The sequence below is a fragment of the Podarcis gaigeae genome (assembly GCF_964106915.1).
Source record: "Podarcis gaigeae genome assembly, chromosome: 1".
In the NCBI taxonomy this organism is placed as follows: domain Eukaryota; kingdom Metazoa; phylum Chordata; class Lepidosauria; order Squamata; family Lacertidae; genus Podarcis; species Podarcis gaigeae.
In genome coordinates, this window is record NC_139678.1 from 132270802 (window position 1) to 132287793 (window position 16992).

General features: G+C 44.7%; 1 protein-coding gene across 1 annotated transcript in view; it reads right to left on the bottom strand.

Annotated features, from left to right (window-relative positions):
- Positions 1–11180: 11180 nt before the first annotated feature.
- DRC11 (dynein regulatory complex subunit 11) overlaps positions 11181–16992 on the bottom strand; it is a 90535-nt gene continuing 84723 nt past the window's right edge. Inside the window, exons 18-19 of the mRNA XM_083707166.1 lie at positions 14486–14724; positions 11181–12003 (exon numbers count right to left, since the gene is read on the bottom strand). Of these exons, the coding sequence (XP_083563292.1) occupies positions 11863–12003; positions 14486–14724 (380 nt within the window). The 3' untranslated portion in view covers positions 11181–11862. The remainder of the gene's footprint in view (positions 12004–14485; positions 14725–16992) is intronic.

Below are 16992 nucleotides of genomic sequence, written 5' to 3' on the forward strand. Positions count from 1 at the left end.
TTAGGGGACTAGCCTAGTCCCCCTAGTCCATTGACTGCACACCACTGGGTTTGCATTTGCAGTATTATTAGCTGCTTAAAATCAGCTTGTCAGTACCTCTTAAAGACACACATTTATTCAGCCAGGTTATTCTATGACATACGCATGAAATTCTAGAAGGATTTTCACACCTCAGTAGAAGGCTGGTTCCTGAAAGTTTTTTTTTTTTTGAGTTTCCCATCCTCCTGGTTGCAACATCTATGCAACAGAACATCTGTACACCTCATGTTGCATAGGTTTTACACACTTTTCTTCCTTTCTTTACTACTACTAATAGGTAGGATTTACCTAATGAGTCTGTTGGCAGAAGCCGTGCACAAGGACTATGGCCGGTACAATGAGGCTTTCCCCCTCTCCTCCCTCTATCCCCCCCCCCCCAAGGTGCTGGAGAGGTTGGGAGAAACCCAGAAGAGTGTGCTGTGGAAGGAGGGGGGGGGGTCATCCCATCTTGCAAGCTGCAAATATTCAACCCAGTGCGACACTTAATACCACCTAAGAATAATAAGAATGTCTCAAGTATGTATAGCAAGGGAGTTTGTACAGTGGAACCTCGGCTTACTTACCGTCCTCCTTACGAACGCTTCAGGTAACGAGCTCCGCTAACCCGGACATAGATGCTCCTTGTTGTGAACTTTGCCCCGGGATGCGAGCAGAAGTCGTGTGCTGGTGGCGCAGCGGCAGCGGGAGGCCCCATTAGTGAAAGCACACCTCGTGTTAAGAATGGTTTCTGGTTAAAAACGGACCTCCGGAATGAATTAAGTTCATAACCGGAGGTACCACTGTACATGGAAAATAGATTAAAATTCTGCTCCAAAGTAACAGAAAATCAATTCCATGAACAACTGAGCTTTGCAAGACATGTAAATGAATCTTTGTATTCTCCTTCTGCCAGTCAGGGGGAGAAGCAAAGCAGATTGGAATGGTGTGCAGCCCTTCATTCTCCGCAGTCGCTGCCTCCTGCCTTTCAGGGCTTTGCCAGATTCTGTATTGGCAGCTAGAAGACAAGAACATTTAGAGACATGGCTATCTCAAAGTTCATATTGTCATACTACTAAATGCCACACTCCCTGCTTTGCATACTTGGGCAGAATTGTGGAATGCCCACAAGCCTTTTGATATATTTGTGTGTATATGCCTGCAAGGGGGGGGGGGGGAGAGAGAGAGAGAGAGAGAGAGAGAGAGAGAGAGAGCGCGAGAGAGAGCTCACTACCTGGAAACAGTGTTGTTATCAGGTGCAGAAAGCATGCCTCTTCTTTAACAAGTGATATCCCTTGGCACTGCCTGGCCCTTCCTCACCAGAGATCCTGAAGCTTTTTTCCTTGGCAATGAAATGAGGCTGCAGGGGCTTAGATTATGCCCTAATGGGTTCAAAAAAGAAATTACTAGCGCTGCCTTTTCTGAAGTCCTCTTGCAAACATTTCAACTCGTCTGTCAGATTTCCCCTTCTGCCCAGATATCCCTATGAAGTTTTTGATACTCAGGCACTGACCTCAGGAGGAGAGCAGTACAAATATGATAGCATGCTGCCCATGGATGGAAGGCACCCTCTGCTGTGCTTGTGGGCCAGGAAGTCACCTTCCTTCCTTTAAAAATCAAGCAATTGGCTACAGAAAATGGAATCCAGAAAGAGGGTCATTCTGACTCAGAAGGGCCAGGGAGAGAGCATGCTGCTTTCTTTCATCTGAGAAATGCATAAAAAGAATCACCAGTGCTTGTTTGTTCTGTAGGAGAAAGAGCCCCCTGTTTGCAATGTGTCAGAAGAAAATACCTTTGCAGGAAATGGCACTTCCCTTATGAACTCTGGCAACATCTTATGTCTGTAGGGAAAGTGTAGCTGGGGATTAGCTGGAGGCTGCATTTCCCCCTTTGACTGACGTGCTAAAATAGTTCTATTGGACAGCATGTGGCTGGTATGTGATGCCATCTTTAGAGAGCCCTTTCCCCCCCTCCCTCTGGACAGTGATCAGAGTGTTGTTGAAGCCCCCATTTCCCAATCCTGGGAGGTTTGTGTAATGTCACCTGCTCACTAGGAGGGGAGCTCAATCCCGTCGATGCCACAGTGCCAGAAACTTGCAAAGCAAATTCCAGAGAGGAGAGAGAGCTCTAAATGATTTGGGGTTTTAATACAGCCCGTTACCTCAAGTAATTTTTAATCACAGCAAGGAACGATCCCTTTTTATTTTTGAAAGAACAATAATGGCTTTGCGCCCTCAGAAAATAAAAGGGAGCTCAGCATAGCACAGTGATGATTTGCAAGGCTAGACAGACTCCATAAGGTTTTTTAAAATAGACTCCAATATTTCCAGTGCTTAAAGAGGAACAAGTATGTGATAGTTTTTGAAGTGCTGATTTTACAATAGACCCTAGCTGAGCACATTCTAATTTGCTACCAGAAGTTCCAAAGTACTAGTACTTTCAATAATGAGGCGAGAAACCCTAATATGAGAAGATTTCTGCATTGTGTCTAATGAAAAGCGAAAAAATGTGCTAATTTGTAAGTCCTGTTGTGGTGGTAGCCTTGGAGGCTTTTGAAACACCTTACTGACTTATGAAGGATTAAGGAAAAACTGACATTTGCTACTAGCAGAAAAGTCAATTATAAAATTTCCACCCTTTAGAAACTTCCTGATGCAGGATGGACGTTAATAGAACAGTCAGTTTCACTTTGTATTACAGAGTTTTGTATTTGCTTGAGAGAAAAGGCATATTCTGTTTTCTTAATGGGCATTTAAACAATGAGCTGCACTCAGGTGTGTGTGTGAATGGAATGCTGAGGTGTGCCATTAAAGATGCTTTGAGGCATGGAGGCGAAATGGAGATCTTTTGCTGCTCACAAAGAACCGCAGTTGGGAAGGAGGACAAGCCCTCGTGCTGGTTCTTGATGTGGGGCTTCTTAGTCTTATGTACAGGAGTTTACATTATTTTCAAAAAAACAAACGTCCTACAACTGAATACATCTGCATAAAGAACTCGAAAAGGGCCTTGAAGCTCTGCAGGTAGCAATATGCCATTGTTCTCGGCCTGAAATATCCTGCAGCCCAAAGAATGGGACGTACATTACAGCTTGTTTTCATCCCCATCAGAAGTTGTGTACTTGAAGATGGGGAAAAATGACCACTGTTGTTGTTATTATTATTATTATTATTATTATTATTATTATTATTATTATAGCAGGTACTATATCATTAAGGCAAATATATCATCCTATATCATCCTGCCAACCTAGCAGTTCAAAAGCACGTCAAAGTGCAAGTAGATAAATAAGTAGATAAACGGCGTTTCTGTGCGCTGCTCTGGTTCACCAGAAGCGGCTTAGTCATGCTAGCCACATGACCCAGAAGCTGTATGCCTGCTTCCTCGGCCAGTAGAGCGAGATGAGCACCACAACCCCAGAGTCGGCCACGACTGGACCTAATGGTTAGGGGTCCCTTTACCTTTACCTTATATCATCAAGGCAGCACCTTCTGCTGAATAAATGACAGGTTGAATTGTGCTACCCACCCCATCTGGTCTATAAAGCCTTGGGCCCAAGGTTTGCTTTTCAATCTCAGCTACTTGAGAAAATCTTTCCTGGGCCAAGCTGCTCTCACCATCCTTCTTCCTACTTCCTGTTGCTGAAATCTTGTTTTACAACCTTGGGTTATGCTGAGGTCCAGCTCCGAGGGCCTTCTGGCGGTTCCCTCACTGCGAGAGGCCAAGTTACAGGGAACCAGGCAGAGGGCCTTCTCGGTAGTGGCACCCGCCCTGTGGAACGGCCTCCCATCAGATGTCAAAGCGATAAACATCTACCTGACATTCAGAAGACATCTGAAGGCAGCCCTGTTCAGGGAAGTTTTTAATATGTGAAATTTTAGTGTATCTTTCATCTTTGTTGGAAGCCACCCAGAGTGGCTGGGGAAACCCAGCCAGATGGGCGGGGTACAAATAAATAATAATAATAATAATAATAATAATAATAATAATAATAATAATAATAATTTCTGCCTTTGTTCCCAGCTGGATGAATGCTTGCTCCCTTTAGACCTAGAGCTTTGATCCTGTTGCCCCTTGGGATGCCATCCTCTAGCAAACCTCGACAGTTTGTAAGGTATAAATTTGTAAGGTAGATCTGTGGACTGGGGCCCTTTGATCTGCACATAGTAGCATCTGGTAGATGTTTGCAAAAATGGAACAAGATGGGCAGGGTATAAATAATAAGTTGTTGTTGTTATCATATTAAATCATTATTATGTAGATTAATTAATTAAATTTCCTGCCCTTCACCCTAGGTGGATACAACAATTTAAACATTCCCAAAAATTGCAATCACAAATAATAGGATGAGTCCTGAAAATATACATTTCAAGTGTCAAAGTCTGGACACTGTTTTGGGAGGGTGCCAGACACATCTCTGTGGGGAGGGACTTCCACAGCTCAGGGACTGGCACAGAGAAGGCCCTCTCCTGGGATACCACCATCCCATGCTTCTGAGGGTGATGGAATCACCAAGAAGGCCCCCTCTGCCAACCTTAACACCAGAAAAGGTCTTTAGGGAAGGGGGCTGTCTTTCAGGTTTGGGGGCCCTGAGTCTTTTAGAGACTTTGAATTGGTTCTGACTTTGAATTGGTTCTGGAAATGAGCTGGCAATCAAATGCTCATAACAGCATGGGGAGACTAATTGCTGAATCAGAGCAATAGGGGATAGTGGCAAAAATGTATAAAGCAGGTATAGTAGAAGTGACACAACTGTGTTGGATATTTCAGGGCTGTTTATAAAACCCATACCAAAAAAGGAATGGACTCCAGCTGCTTTTTCACAAGCACCCTTTCTTTAAACCTCTCTTCAAATAGTGCTAACGAAGAATGCTCAGTATGCAACTAGCCATATTCAAAGGCAATACTGGCTATGGGGATCACATCTGCTAAAAGGATTTGGGTCCAAAGTCCAATAATCTAGGGTTTGGCATTGCTCAGGGTTGTACTGCTGTAGGCATGCACTATGAAACTATGACTTCATGACATTTTCAGAGGTGTATAACTATCTTCTATTTTAATGCAATGCTTTCTTGAACCACATGAATCCCATCAGCTTAGGCGCATACTGTTGCTCCTCTGCAAATATGATTTAGTGTGTGCTTTGTTTATGGGCAACAAGGATTTGTGGTCCTATGTTTGGAAAAAGAATTCAAAGGTCAAATAGCATTGTTCTTTCTTCATTCATTCTCGGTACATGAAAGGTCTGCCTTGAGAGCACTGCTGAAGGGCAGTCGAGAAATGCTCTGACTAAAATACATTAAACTGTGCTATTTTATTCCTTGCAAAAGCAATCTGAAAACAATTTGTTCTCAGTTGCTTGCATGTTTAGGTTACTAGCATTTACTTTCTCCAAAGTTCAAACTCTAGATAGTTTTTGCTTTCTTATTGGTCAAGACGCACAGGTGTGGAGTAGACTTGCCTCATACCTAGTGGATTTGGAAATTATGCAAATTTGCAATTATGTAGCAGAATGGTACGTTCTTAGCAAAGGCACTCTCGGTATTTGACAATTGGCTGATCTATATGGAGTGGTACCTCGGGTTAAGAACTTAATTCGTTCCAGAGGTCCGTTCTTAACCTGAGGTACCACTTTAGCTAATGGGGCCGCCCGCTGTAGCTGCACCGCTGTCGCACGATTTCTGTTCTCATCTTGAAGCAAAGTTCTTAACCTGAGGTACTATTTCTGGGTTAGCGGAGTCTGTAACCTGAAGCGTATGTAACTTGAATCATCTGTAACAAGAGGCACCACTGTACAATGGTTCAATCACAGTGGTATAGACTGAAAGCAATCATATGTGTCTCAAAAACTCGATTTTACACTTGCCCAGTAAATTGGAGGGTAGTTTGGATGCCTCCATGATTTCTCTTGTATACCTAAATCACTATTATAGAACTCTGAATAAGAAAATAAAAGTGGGTTTCTGGTTAGTTGGAAACAGTGAAGACAGATGACTTTGCTAGGGTTTGAAAGTGGCATATAATGTAGGGTTGCCATATTTCAGAAAAAAACCAAGGCCCCCCTGAAAGTTGTTGAGCTATTTTTCCAAGAGACTTGCCTAAGATCCCAGACAAAGCACTGCCTTTCTGAAATCCCCCCCGGACCTCATTTCTGCCTCTGGAAAAGCCAAACGTATGGCAGCTCTAATATAATGTATAAGCTGAACTTTTTCCCATAAAGAATAACAGTATGAATACACATGGCTGTTTCCCCGCTTAACAAAAGCAGTTGTGCTGGGTTCATAGCAGGATGAGGGTCACAGTATGCAGAGAAGTTTTTTTAAAACCTTCCCTATGCTACAGTTCCATCAAAAATGCCCTTCAGCTGCTTTTAGCCCCACGAATGATGCTTCTATAGCTCAGTCGGCAGAGCACGACCTGGGTCTCAGGGTCCTGGGTCTGAGCCCCACATTGGACAAAAGATTCCTGCACTTCAGGGGTCGGATCACATGACCCTTCCAACGCTAAAAATCTGTGATTCTATGAAAACATGAGCTTCTCTCCTATGCCAAATACCAACTTTGGGAAATGGAGACATATTTTTGGTGGGAAAGGATTTCAACCTCATCTCCCCGCATGTCACAGTCCTAATCCTGCTTGCTCCTAAAGGAAACCAAACGAATGCATCCACACATTTCATGACACACCTGTTTTGGCCCTGAATGATGGAAAGTCTGAGCTGATGCTGCCCCTCAACACGGGTGTTTGTGATGGAGCCCTGTGGTCTAAGTTTCTATAAGAATTATATAAGCTTTGTAGCAACTCAATAAAGCCTAGTGAATCTGCAGTTACTGATCTGACACAGTCTGTTCCTTGCTTAGGTCTCTGTTATATAATCAAAGACAGAGATGTTGCCCCTGTCTGTTCATGAATGGACAAAAGCTATGTATTGGGAAGAATGAGGAGAGTAGTGGGTTGGAATCTGATAACTGCTAATGCCAAGGCACCATAATGGAAACATTCACTTTGCACAATGTTTCCATAGCTTTCAGCTGAAAATGAGCAAAAGTTGCTATTGATTTAAGCCCCAGTCACTTGTTAGCAGTGAAATTCACCCATGTTATGTGATGGTGGATCTATAGCCAATAAGAAGACTGCCTTGTAATGTTTCCAGAGTCCCTCCCCCATAAAGTACTCACTGCCCCCAAATCTCATTCTGCACTTGTAGGAACTCCAAAGGTTCTTGCTACTTACACAGAGCCTTGTTAAACACTTATGTTGTGGGATGTCTAAAGCCTGGACTGTGCAGAAGAGCATCCGAGCATTTTAAAGTAATATATTAAGTGTTTCCTACCTCCTCGAGTGGTACGTTTTTATGGCCTGCACTGTTGGATTTAGTTTCCTTTGGGTAAGAGACACCCTGGAGATTTACAGTGCAGTGTTTCAAATATTGAAGTAGAGTGTTGAAGAGAGCAATTAGGCTCTTATATGGAGATAGCAAAACTACTGAACCTGTTTAAGATTCCCCAAACTGACTAGTTGTCTCCTGTACAGATTGGCCTAACCCAGGGGTCAGCAACCTTTTTCAGCCGTGTGTTGGTCCACCGTCCCTCAGACCATGTGGTGGGCCGGACTATATTTTGGGGAAAAAAATGAATTCCTATGCCCCACAAATAACCCAGAGATGCATTTTAAATAAAAGGACACATTCTACTCATGTAAAAACACACCGATTCCTGAACTGTCCATGGGCCGGATTGAGCCACATCCAGCCCCTGGGCCTCAGGTTGCCTACCCCTGGCCTAAGACATTTGCTGCCTGAGGCAAAGGACAGGATAGTTTCCCCTCCCGATTCTACCTGCGGAAGCCACCTGAACTGGCAGTTAAATCTAACTGGGCCTAGTCCACACTCCCTTTATCCTCCGGTAAATACACTCCCGATGCACTGAAGTGAGATTCAACAGCCAGGATGGTCATCTGCTCTGCATGAAATAGAAGCAGGCTCCTTTCTTCACTCCAGGCAGAAAAATGCCTTGGGCCAGTCTGGACTCCCAGGTTTCTTTCTTAAGTCTTTTGTCTCCTAATTAAAACTTGCCACAAACTAGTTCTATGTGTATGTGTATGTGCGCATTGGACTTTAGAAGTTTGGGGATAAATTCCAGGTCATAATGGGACATTAAATTTCTTTTGTGAAATTCCTGATCTCCATCAGACAAAATCATAATCATCAACCCATTCACAGTAATTAAGATGTTTTAATTTCATAATACCATGCAACTTTTTCTAGATTAAAAAAAGTAGTTAACTCAATTTATTGGTAAATTATCTTATGATGAAGCTCAGAATAATTGCAATGAAAGTCTGACATTCACATCATCCCTACCATAATTACAGGCATTATGATTGTTCTTGCAATGAACACCCAGTAATTTAATAATAAGAGAGGATATAAATAATTTAACTAAAATTTGGTAGATCCATCTCATTTACAAATGAGAACATGACATCTTCTTTTTCTAGTCACCTTGGACTAGTCTGCTGTAGATGAATCACTTCCTTCTGCCAAAAGTACTTGAGTAATTGCACTGGAATTTCTTTAGTAGCAATCAGTAAAAGGAAGGCGAAAGCATGCCTCTTTTGAAACACTCTTCAGTGAATTTCCTTGCACATTTGCTTTTAAATCATAGCCTTTTAAAAAGAATATTGTACTCATGGTGGTTCATATTTGAACAACAGAGGGGTCAATGCCCTGCTTAAAAGTTGCCTCATGAAATGGTGGGTCAGTGTAACCCAGTATTTTCATGACAAAATCTTAATGGAAAATAAGTCCCTATCCATAGTGAAGGAGGTCAGATGTTTTCTGCCCTATTTTAAGGGTGCCCGTCATGCTGTCAGGGCTCTTGGTACTGCCTGGGCTGCCTGTGATGAGTGTGAGACCATTTAGGTAAAGGTAAAGGGACCCCTGATCATTAGGTCCAGTCGTGATCGACTCTGGGGTTGTGGCGCTCATCTCGCTTTATTGGCTGAGGAAGCCGACGTACAGCTTCCGGGTCATGGGCCAGCATGACTAAGCCGCTTCTGGCGAACCAGAGCAGCACACGGAAACGCCATTTACCTTCCCGCCAGAGCGGTACCTATTTATCTACTTGCACTTTGACGTGCTTTCAAATTGCTGGGTTGGCAGGACCTGGGACCGAGCAACGGGAGCTCACCCCGTCATGGGGATTCGAACCGCCGACCTTCTGATCAGCAAGTCCTAGGTTCTGTGGTTTAACCCACAGCACCACCTGCGTCCCTGTGAGACCATTTAGAGAATCACAAAATCCTGGCAGGCAGAAGAGCCTGAAGCGGGGGTGGGGAGGGCGAGTCTGTGGCCCTCCAAATGTTGATGGACTATAACTCCCATCATGTCATGGGTGGGCTTGGGATTCCAACAACATCTGGGGGTGGGCACAGGTTCCCCCCTAAGCATAGTGTTTTTAAAACACTTTCGTTTATTCTACAGTATTTGTATACTGTTTCTCAAATGATAGTGCCCTCACATATTGGCATCAAACTGGGCTGGCAGCGGCACCCAATATCCTTGGGCAGATGTCGGGTCCCAAACTGGTGATGCCTGTCCTATACAATCCCTTTAAAAAATCCTAAGTTTTGTGGTCACTAGCAGAGTTCTCAGCAACCTATAGGTGGCAATTCTTCCTGGCTCCACCAATCCCTCACTTTAATGTTTTGCACTGGGATCCTGAGGCATTGGGTGGAAACCATCATGGCAGCTGGAAACCACTCAAGGAAGAGTTCTGCTTCTGATGCAACTCCCTACAAACACCAGTGGCAAAGTTTTTTGCAAAAAAAAAAAAAAAAAAGGAGGGGGAGGCATCTGGAGGGAACTGAGAAAGGCCTGCAGCCACCATTGGTGGTGGAAGCAAAACTTAAATCCACTGTAAGACTCTCCCAAGGGCCCACTCAAAACTGGAGAAGGCCTTGGTATCAAGTGCTTTTAACTCACAGAATCTCGATTCCATAATGCATGCAAAAATAAAGCTCTCGTTTGGGTTACTTACTTTTTTGCTGCTCTTGAAGATAGGAGTGAAGCCTGTTAATACAAAAGCTCCTTTAGTGCAAGGCTATTTCACTGCCTTGGTGCAATTGCACTGGCTGCCACTTTGCTTCCACGCCAAATACAAGCCACTAGTTTCTACTTTTGAAACCCTGGGTTCATTTAGGCCTTCTGGAAAGGGATTCCTCTGCATTCCTCCCTTCACTGTAGTGAGAACTTCCTCCCCTGAGAGGCATGACTAGTTCCTCACAGTATTGACTTGAAAGACATCTAATAAATATTATATTATGATAATAAGGGCTGGGCTGGACCTAAGTTGGGCTGCAGCAAACCTTAGGTGTCTGTTGGAGCGGTTAAAGGCTGTATCTCTACCTATGCTCAACCTGTATACTTGTAAATAGGCACAAACGTTATAAAATGCCAGAAACCTTCCAATGCCCTCATTCCAAAGGAAACAAATCCTGGAACATCTCACTGCTTGGAAAAGGGAAATAAGCATAACAAATACAGACAAATGCCTGAACCTGTGCAAGGGTACGGGGTTTGGATCTCTGTCAATGAGGGAAATCAGACATGTGCTTTTCCACACATAGGAAATGAGACATCAGGAGGCAGGCTTCTAGTCTAGCCTTTGTCCTGGCATGCTAGCGCTCTCTCCCTCTCTCTGTGTGTGTGTGTGTGTGTCGTGGGGAAATTTATATGGGAGGGCATTCAGTAATGCTCCTCCAGACGACCTGTTTATTGAGCATCCATCCCGATCTGCTTCTGCAAAGCTTACACAGGTGGTTCTTGGTCTTTATCGAGTGTTCATTCTGATTTGCAACTAGCATTCATCTTGAATTTGTGCAGTTAAAATGAAACCACTGCCCCCCCTCCCCGGTATGTTATATATTTTGAACTGGCTGCATCTTTTGATATTATTGAAAACCGCATGTGCATCTAGTCATTTGCTTTGTAGATTATGAACTCCAGCCAATCCAAACATTTCTGAAGTTTGGACTCATTGGTTCTAGAATCTGCGAAACCTGAGATCCAGGCAGGCCCCTGTAATTTTAAAAATAATCATCATCTATGTTCAGTGGTTTGGATACCATGTTTCGAAATGGAAGTTAAATTAAAACAGAAAATAACCTTTTGAGCTCTGAACATTTTATTGAAAAGTAGAATATATCAAGACGTACAGATACATACAGATTCTGAAAAAGTTTTGTCAGGCATAAACATATATGACCTATAACACAGAGAAGCACCTCCATAATGCTCAGTTGAGTTCCTACCTGCCCCAACTTCAGTGCCCAAGGAATGGGAATTTGTGTGCCTCCCTCTCTCTACACTGACAAGTTCTTCAAGTTCTGGGACTTCCCATTCACTGCTCAGCTCTTTGTGGGCTGATAAAGAAGGTGGAAAGTGAGAAATGGGGCTTTGCAGAGCCCCAAGGAGATTCCTTTGTGTGTGTTTAAGCTGCAACTTCAACGGGGGAAGCGTGAAGGAGGAGGAATGATAAAAAACGAGCGTCTAAATATGCAATTACATTTTTAGGCAGATTACCATAAATTTAATAATACATTTGTAAGAATCCGCCTATCCTATCTGAGTTTATAAGAAATAGTCTAGGTAGCAATAGTAAAGTTCAGTGGTCACTAGTTTACCTTAAAGGATTTGAGCGTCACACTGATGCCTTGTTCAATACATTTTTAGAAATAGGCTGTTCTGGGATATCAAGCACGGAACTGCGATTTCAAAGGAAGACTCCCCCCCCCTCCATTCAATAGGTAACAATGCTATAAGCTGTGTTGAGTAGCAAGCAACTGTTTCTACTTCTTCTTCTTCCCTTTCTTCTTCTTCTCTTTCCCCTTCCCCTTGTCTTTCCCCTTCCCTTTCCCCTTTCCGGTGTCTTCATTCGCGGTCAGCGACTTGATTCGAGCTTTCCCCAAAGGAGTCCTTGCATACCAAGCCTACAGAATCAGACAGAAATAATTTTTTTAGAAGCTTCAAAGTATGCAAGTAACATGTATTTTTCTGCCCGCTGTAGTCCTTTTCTGATAAGAACCCTAATTGTGGGTGGCTCGTGTAGAAGCGGCATCACAGTCTTTAGATCTCCTGAGAACGCTATTATAACGAGAACAGTAGCAATCATCTGCTTGAAGTGGCTCATTAACATGAATACATAGCTGTGGTACTTAAGTTGCTATAGTTATGATAGCATTACAATCTCTGTGATCAACCCTATTTCCCAGGGTATATAACTGTAGTTGAAAATTCTGTTCTTTGAAATTTGGCAATGTCGCAAGATGAGTGAGTGAGTTGGGTTATCTGATTTCAGTGAGCGGGGAAATCATTAACTGTTTGTTGCAGGCTTTCCTGATTTTCTTTCTTTCTTTCTTTCTTTTTTACAAAAATTAAACAAGGAATGTCAGCTAGGAATTTTAATGCTGTTTTCGTTTTTTACAAAAATGAAGTAGATGCAAGCGGGCAATGATTACAATTAGGTGATAGAAAATTTTAAAATCATTTTGCAGCACTTGGTTTTCAAATACTACAGTATATGGGAATTCTTTGGCCTTAAAACACTGCCGGTATCCCAAGAAGTAGGAAATGGCTGTTTTTGAGATGGGTCTCTTTCTTGACAGAATGAATTCATTGGGTATTCATCTCAACAAACTTGGGATAATGGATATTTCTCATTGTGGACTGGCACTCTTACTATAGGCATGTCATGTAAGGCATGTCATGTTTTGTAGAGTAATAATAGAAAGTACTTCTGTTATTCTAAGGTGGGGTGCCTGATTCCATAGAAGAAATATTCATTTGAAATGTGACTGTGGACTGGACTCAGGAGAATCAGAGGTTGCTGGAAGAAAGCTTAAATATAAACGTGATAAAAGAATAAAAAATATGATGTTTCTACATGTACTGATGAGACATAGGCTAGAAGCTAGATACAGTGGTGCCTCGCAAGACGAAATTAATTCGTTCTGCAAGTTTTTTCGTCTTGCGATTTTTTCGTCTTGCGAAGCACGGTTTCCCATAGGAATGCATTGAAAATCAATCAATGCGTTCCTAAGGAAACCGCCTTCAGACCAAGTCCGGGGACAGTCTGTCCCCCGACCTCTTCTGAAGGCTGGGGGGGGGACAAGGGCTTTTCTTCCCACCCCCAGCATTTTAAAAATGCTGCCGCCCACCAGCATTTTAAGATCGCCCCGGACAGCGGACTTCTCCGCTGTCCCGGGGCGATTTTAAAGCCCCTGGGAAGGCAGGCGGGGGGGAGCAAAGACTTTCACCCCCCAGGACCTCTTCTGAAGGCCGGCGGGGGGCGAAAGTCTTTGCTCCCCCCCGCCTGCCTTCAAAAGCCGTCGGGGAAAGCGGAGAAAGCGCTGCGTTTCTCCGCTCTCCCAGGAAGGCAGGCAGCCTTCAGAAGAGGTCCAGGACCTCTTCTGAAGGCCGGCGGGGGGCGAAAGTCTTTGCTCCCCCCGTGCCTGCCTTCAAAAGCCGTCCGGGATAGCGGGAAGCGCTTCCCTGCTATCCCGGACCACTTTTAAAATGCTGGCGGTGGGGAGCAAAGCCTTTCGGCCCCCACCGGCCTTCCTGGACCTCTTCTGAAGGCCGGAGGGGGGGGAAGGCTTTGCTCCCCACCGCCAGTATTTAAAAGAGGTCCCCTTAGATTTCCCTATGCGCTTCCTTCTTGCAAAGCAAGCCCATAGGGAAATTCGTCTTGCGAAGCGCCTCAAAAAACGGAAAACCCTTTCGTCTAGCGGGTTTTTCGTCTTGCGAGGCATTCGTCTTGCGGGGCACCACTGTAGTTGGTTTCAGTGCATGCTTGGTCAACTTCAGTGGGATATTTAACTCTTTGTAAATACAGGACAAAACATTTTCTTGCACCAACAGATTTTGCCCTCTCATCATTTTCTCAATATGGTTGGTAGAGAATATCAACTTGCATTCCACATTATTGTATTTCCTTTATTTATTTTTAAAATTTGTTTCCTGCCCTTTGCTGGAAGACTTTCTGGTGGCTTATACAGTACGTAAAACACGGTAAAAGGCTCATTCATATATTGTGTACAGGATGCAGTGGGACATCAGGATTGACCCCACTGTACCACCCTAGTTCAACTCAGTAGGAGAATGTAGTATCTACATGGAATGTGTGAGAACTGATTGCAAGGCAGGTGTGCAAGATGCTGCGGAGTCTTTATCCCTCTAGATCAGGATGGTCAAAAGATCGTAGGTTATCAGGCCTAGCTGCTCAGCATGCAACACACTCAGCATGCCGGCATCATGCCAAATCTGTGGAGGTGAAGGGAAATCAGGATGTTAACACACACCTCCAAATATATGTTGAGACCCCGGGGGCAAACCATACTCTTGAAAGTGCTGTGCAAAACTCTGTTTTCTGTTTAATTACGGCAAAAAGGATTATCACCAGGCAAGCACTACCTTGTATGTTTCTTCCTCCTCCTTGTAAACTGGATCCTGCCTGGCTAGGCACACCAGGAATTCAGCAGCAGTCAGTGGCTTCTTGTTCAGCTGCATCAGGCGTCGTTCAGTTAAGACGGATTGAACTGCTTTGACTATGTGTCCCTGAGTGTAACCATCAGAAACCTGTGCCAGGCAGCTGACATTCAGATTTTTGGAGAATACCCCTCCATTCTGCTCAATGATGTGTTTCCATAAAACTGTCCAATAATAAAACACAATCAGGTTATGACCTGAATGTTCAGAAACCTGCTTGTGTAGCAGTAGCAGCTCTAGCAACACAATAATCAGTTTAAGCATCTGACTGCATGTCTACTAATTTAAGAAACAACGAGAATGTCTGGTATCCCATAATGACTTTCTTCAGAAGACTCTGAATGGACACTACAATTAATCTCAAAATTGTGGTTCCACATATCCTGATGCAGTATTTTTTTTAAAAACTGATACAGGATGTAATAAGCTATAACCTTTGTCTGTGTGTGCAAAATCATTCCCGGGACTGGCTCACCCTGCAAAACTCTCCCCAAAGGTAAAAGTACAATTGCTTCAGCACAGGTCATATGGCTGCAGGAATCTGCTCTGACTGTGCTTATTTCAGCTGCTTGCTTTGAAAATGAAGGCGATCAACTATGTGACAACTCTACAGAACTGTAAACTGTGGTTATACCACCCCTAAAACCCTGGAGAAAATTTGGCTACCCATTTCTCCATATTTGACTAAGATCCCAGGGCAAATCATCAGTATGAGAGTGATCAGTCTTAGCAGCAGAATGCAAATGCTGCACAAAGAACCTTCCCTGTGTAAAAAATATATATGCCCCAAATATAATCCTTACCCTACTTTGCATGTACCATAAAGAATGGTTTAAGACAGAGGTTCCCAAATTTATTTGGCTTAAAAAGGTAAAGGGACCCCTGACCATTAGGTCCAGTCGCAGATGACTCTGGGGTTGTGGCGCTCATCTTGCTTTACTGGCTGAGGGAGCCGGCGTACAGCTTCCGGGTCATGTGGCCAGCATGACTAAGCCGCTTCTGGCGAACCAGAGCAGCGCACAGAAACGCCGTTTACCTTCCCGCCTGAGCGGTCCCTATTTATCTACTTGCACTTTGACGTGCTTTCGAACTGCTAGGTTGGCAGGAGCAGGGACCGAGCAACGGGAGCTCACCCCATTGTGGGGATTTGAACCGCCGACCTTCTGATCGGCAAGCCCTAGGCTCTGTGGTTTAACCCACAGCACCACCTGCAACCCGATAATCACCAAGCGGGTGTCAAAAGAATATATATAGACATTTTAGGATGTTATCATGCATATATCATGCATATGTGATCCATTTCCCGGGCTGAGTGAAGACGAAAAGCGTTCACCCAAGCCCAGGAAAACCTCTTGCCGTGAGAACAAGAGATTCAGGGGAGGTATCTCATCCCACAATAGCACCCCACTGGCAGGAAGTGTCATTACACAACAGATGAAACAGTTTTCCAAAATTTTCTCCTTTCTTTACGCTTCCACCACCCCGTTATTATTATCCAATTCCCCCCGCTGCATCCGAGGCTCCTGCCGCCCTCCTGGATCGTTCCAGCGCCTCCCAGGGGACGGTATTGCCCACTTCGGGAAACACTGGTTTAGGGCCTCCAGGTTTGCTCCCTCTCTCCTTGTCTCCTCTGGAGATCAGAAACTTTCACTTCTGTTTCAATTACAGTGGTGCCCCGCAAGACGAACGCCTCGCAAGACGGAAAACCCGCTAGACAAAAGGGTTTTCCGTTTTGGAGGCGCTTCGCAAAACGAATTTCCCTATGGGCTTGCTTCGCAAGACGAAAATGTCTCGCGAGTTCCTGCGGGGTTTTTCCCTCTCCCCCCTTTTCCTAAGCCGCTAAGCCGCTTATCAGCTGATCCGCTAAAAGCCGCTAAACCGCTAATAGCGCTAATCCGCTAAGCTGTCTGTCAGGGTTTCAGGGACAGAGAGCGAGGGGGAGGGGTCCCAGGGCGACGAGGAAGAGGACGACGATGACCCGAGGTTGTCAGTGAGTCCGTCAAGTGAATCAGAGGATTCCCAAAAGGGAGCCCCCCTGGTCAGGCCAAGGGGCAGTAGAGAGGGAAGCAGTCAGAAGCAGGGGAACGAAGAGGGAATCCCCAGTGGGGGTTGGAGATCGGGACCGGCCTCTCCGTCGGAACGGAGTGAAGGGGGTGGAGTTACCAGTGTGTCAGAAGGAGCAGAACAGGGAGCAGAGAGGGGAAGGAGTTCGGAGCAGAACGTCCTGCCGGAAGGGGAGGAGTGTAGTACCGAGAGTAGCGTAACGGTCGAAAGGAAGGTCAGAGGCAACGTACGCGCGCCAAGTTCAAATGTGGAGGCGCGCGGAAATGAGGAGAGCCCTGAGGAGGAGCCTGGTCCCAAAGCACGAAGGAGGGGGGAGCAGGCGTCAGAAGACTCAGCCTCGGGGGAGTCCCGAAGGGAGGGAGCACAGG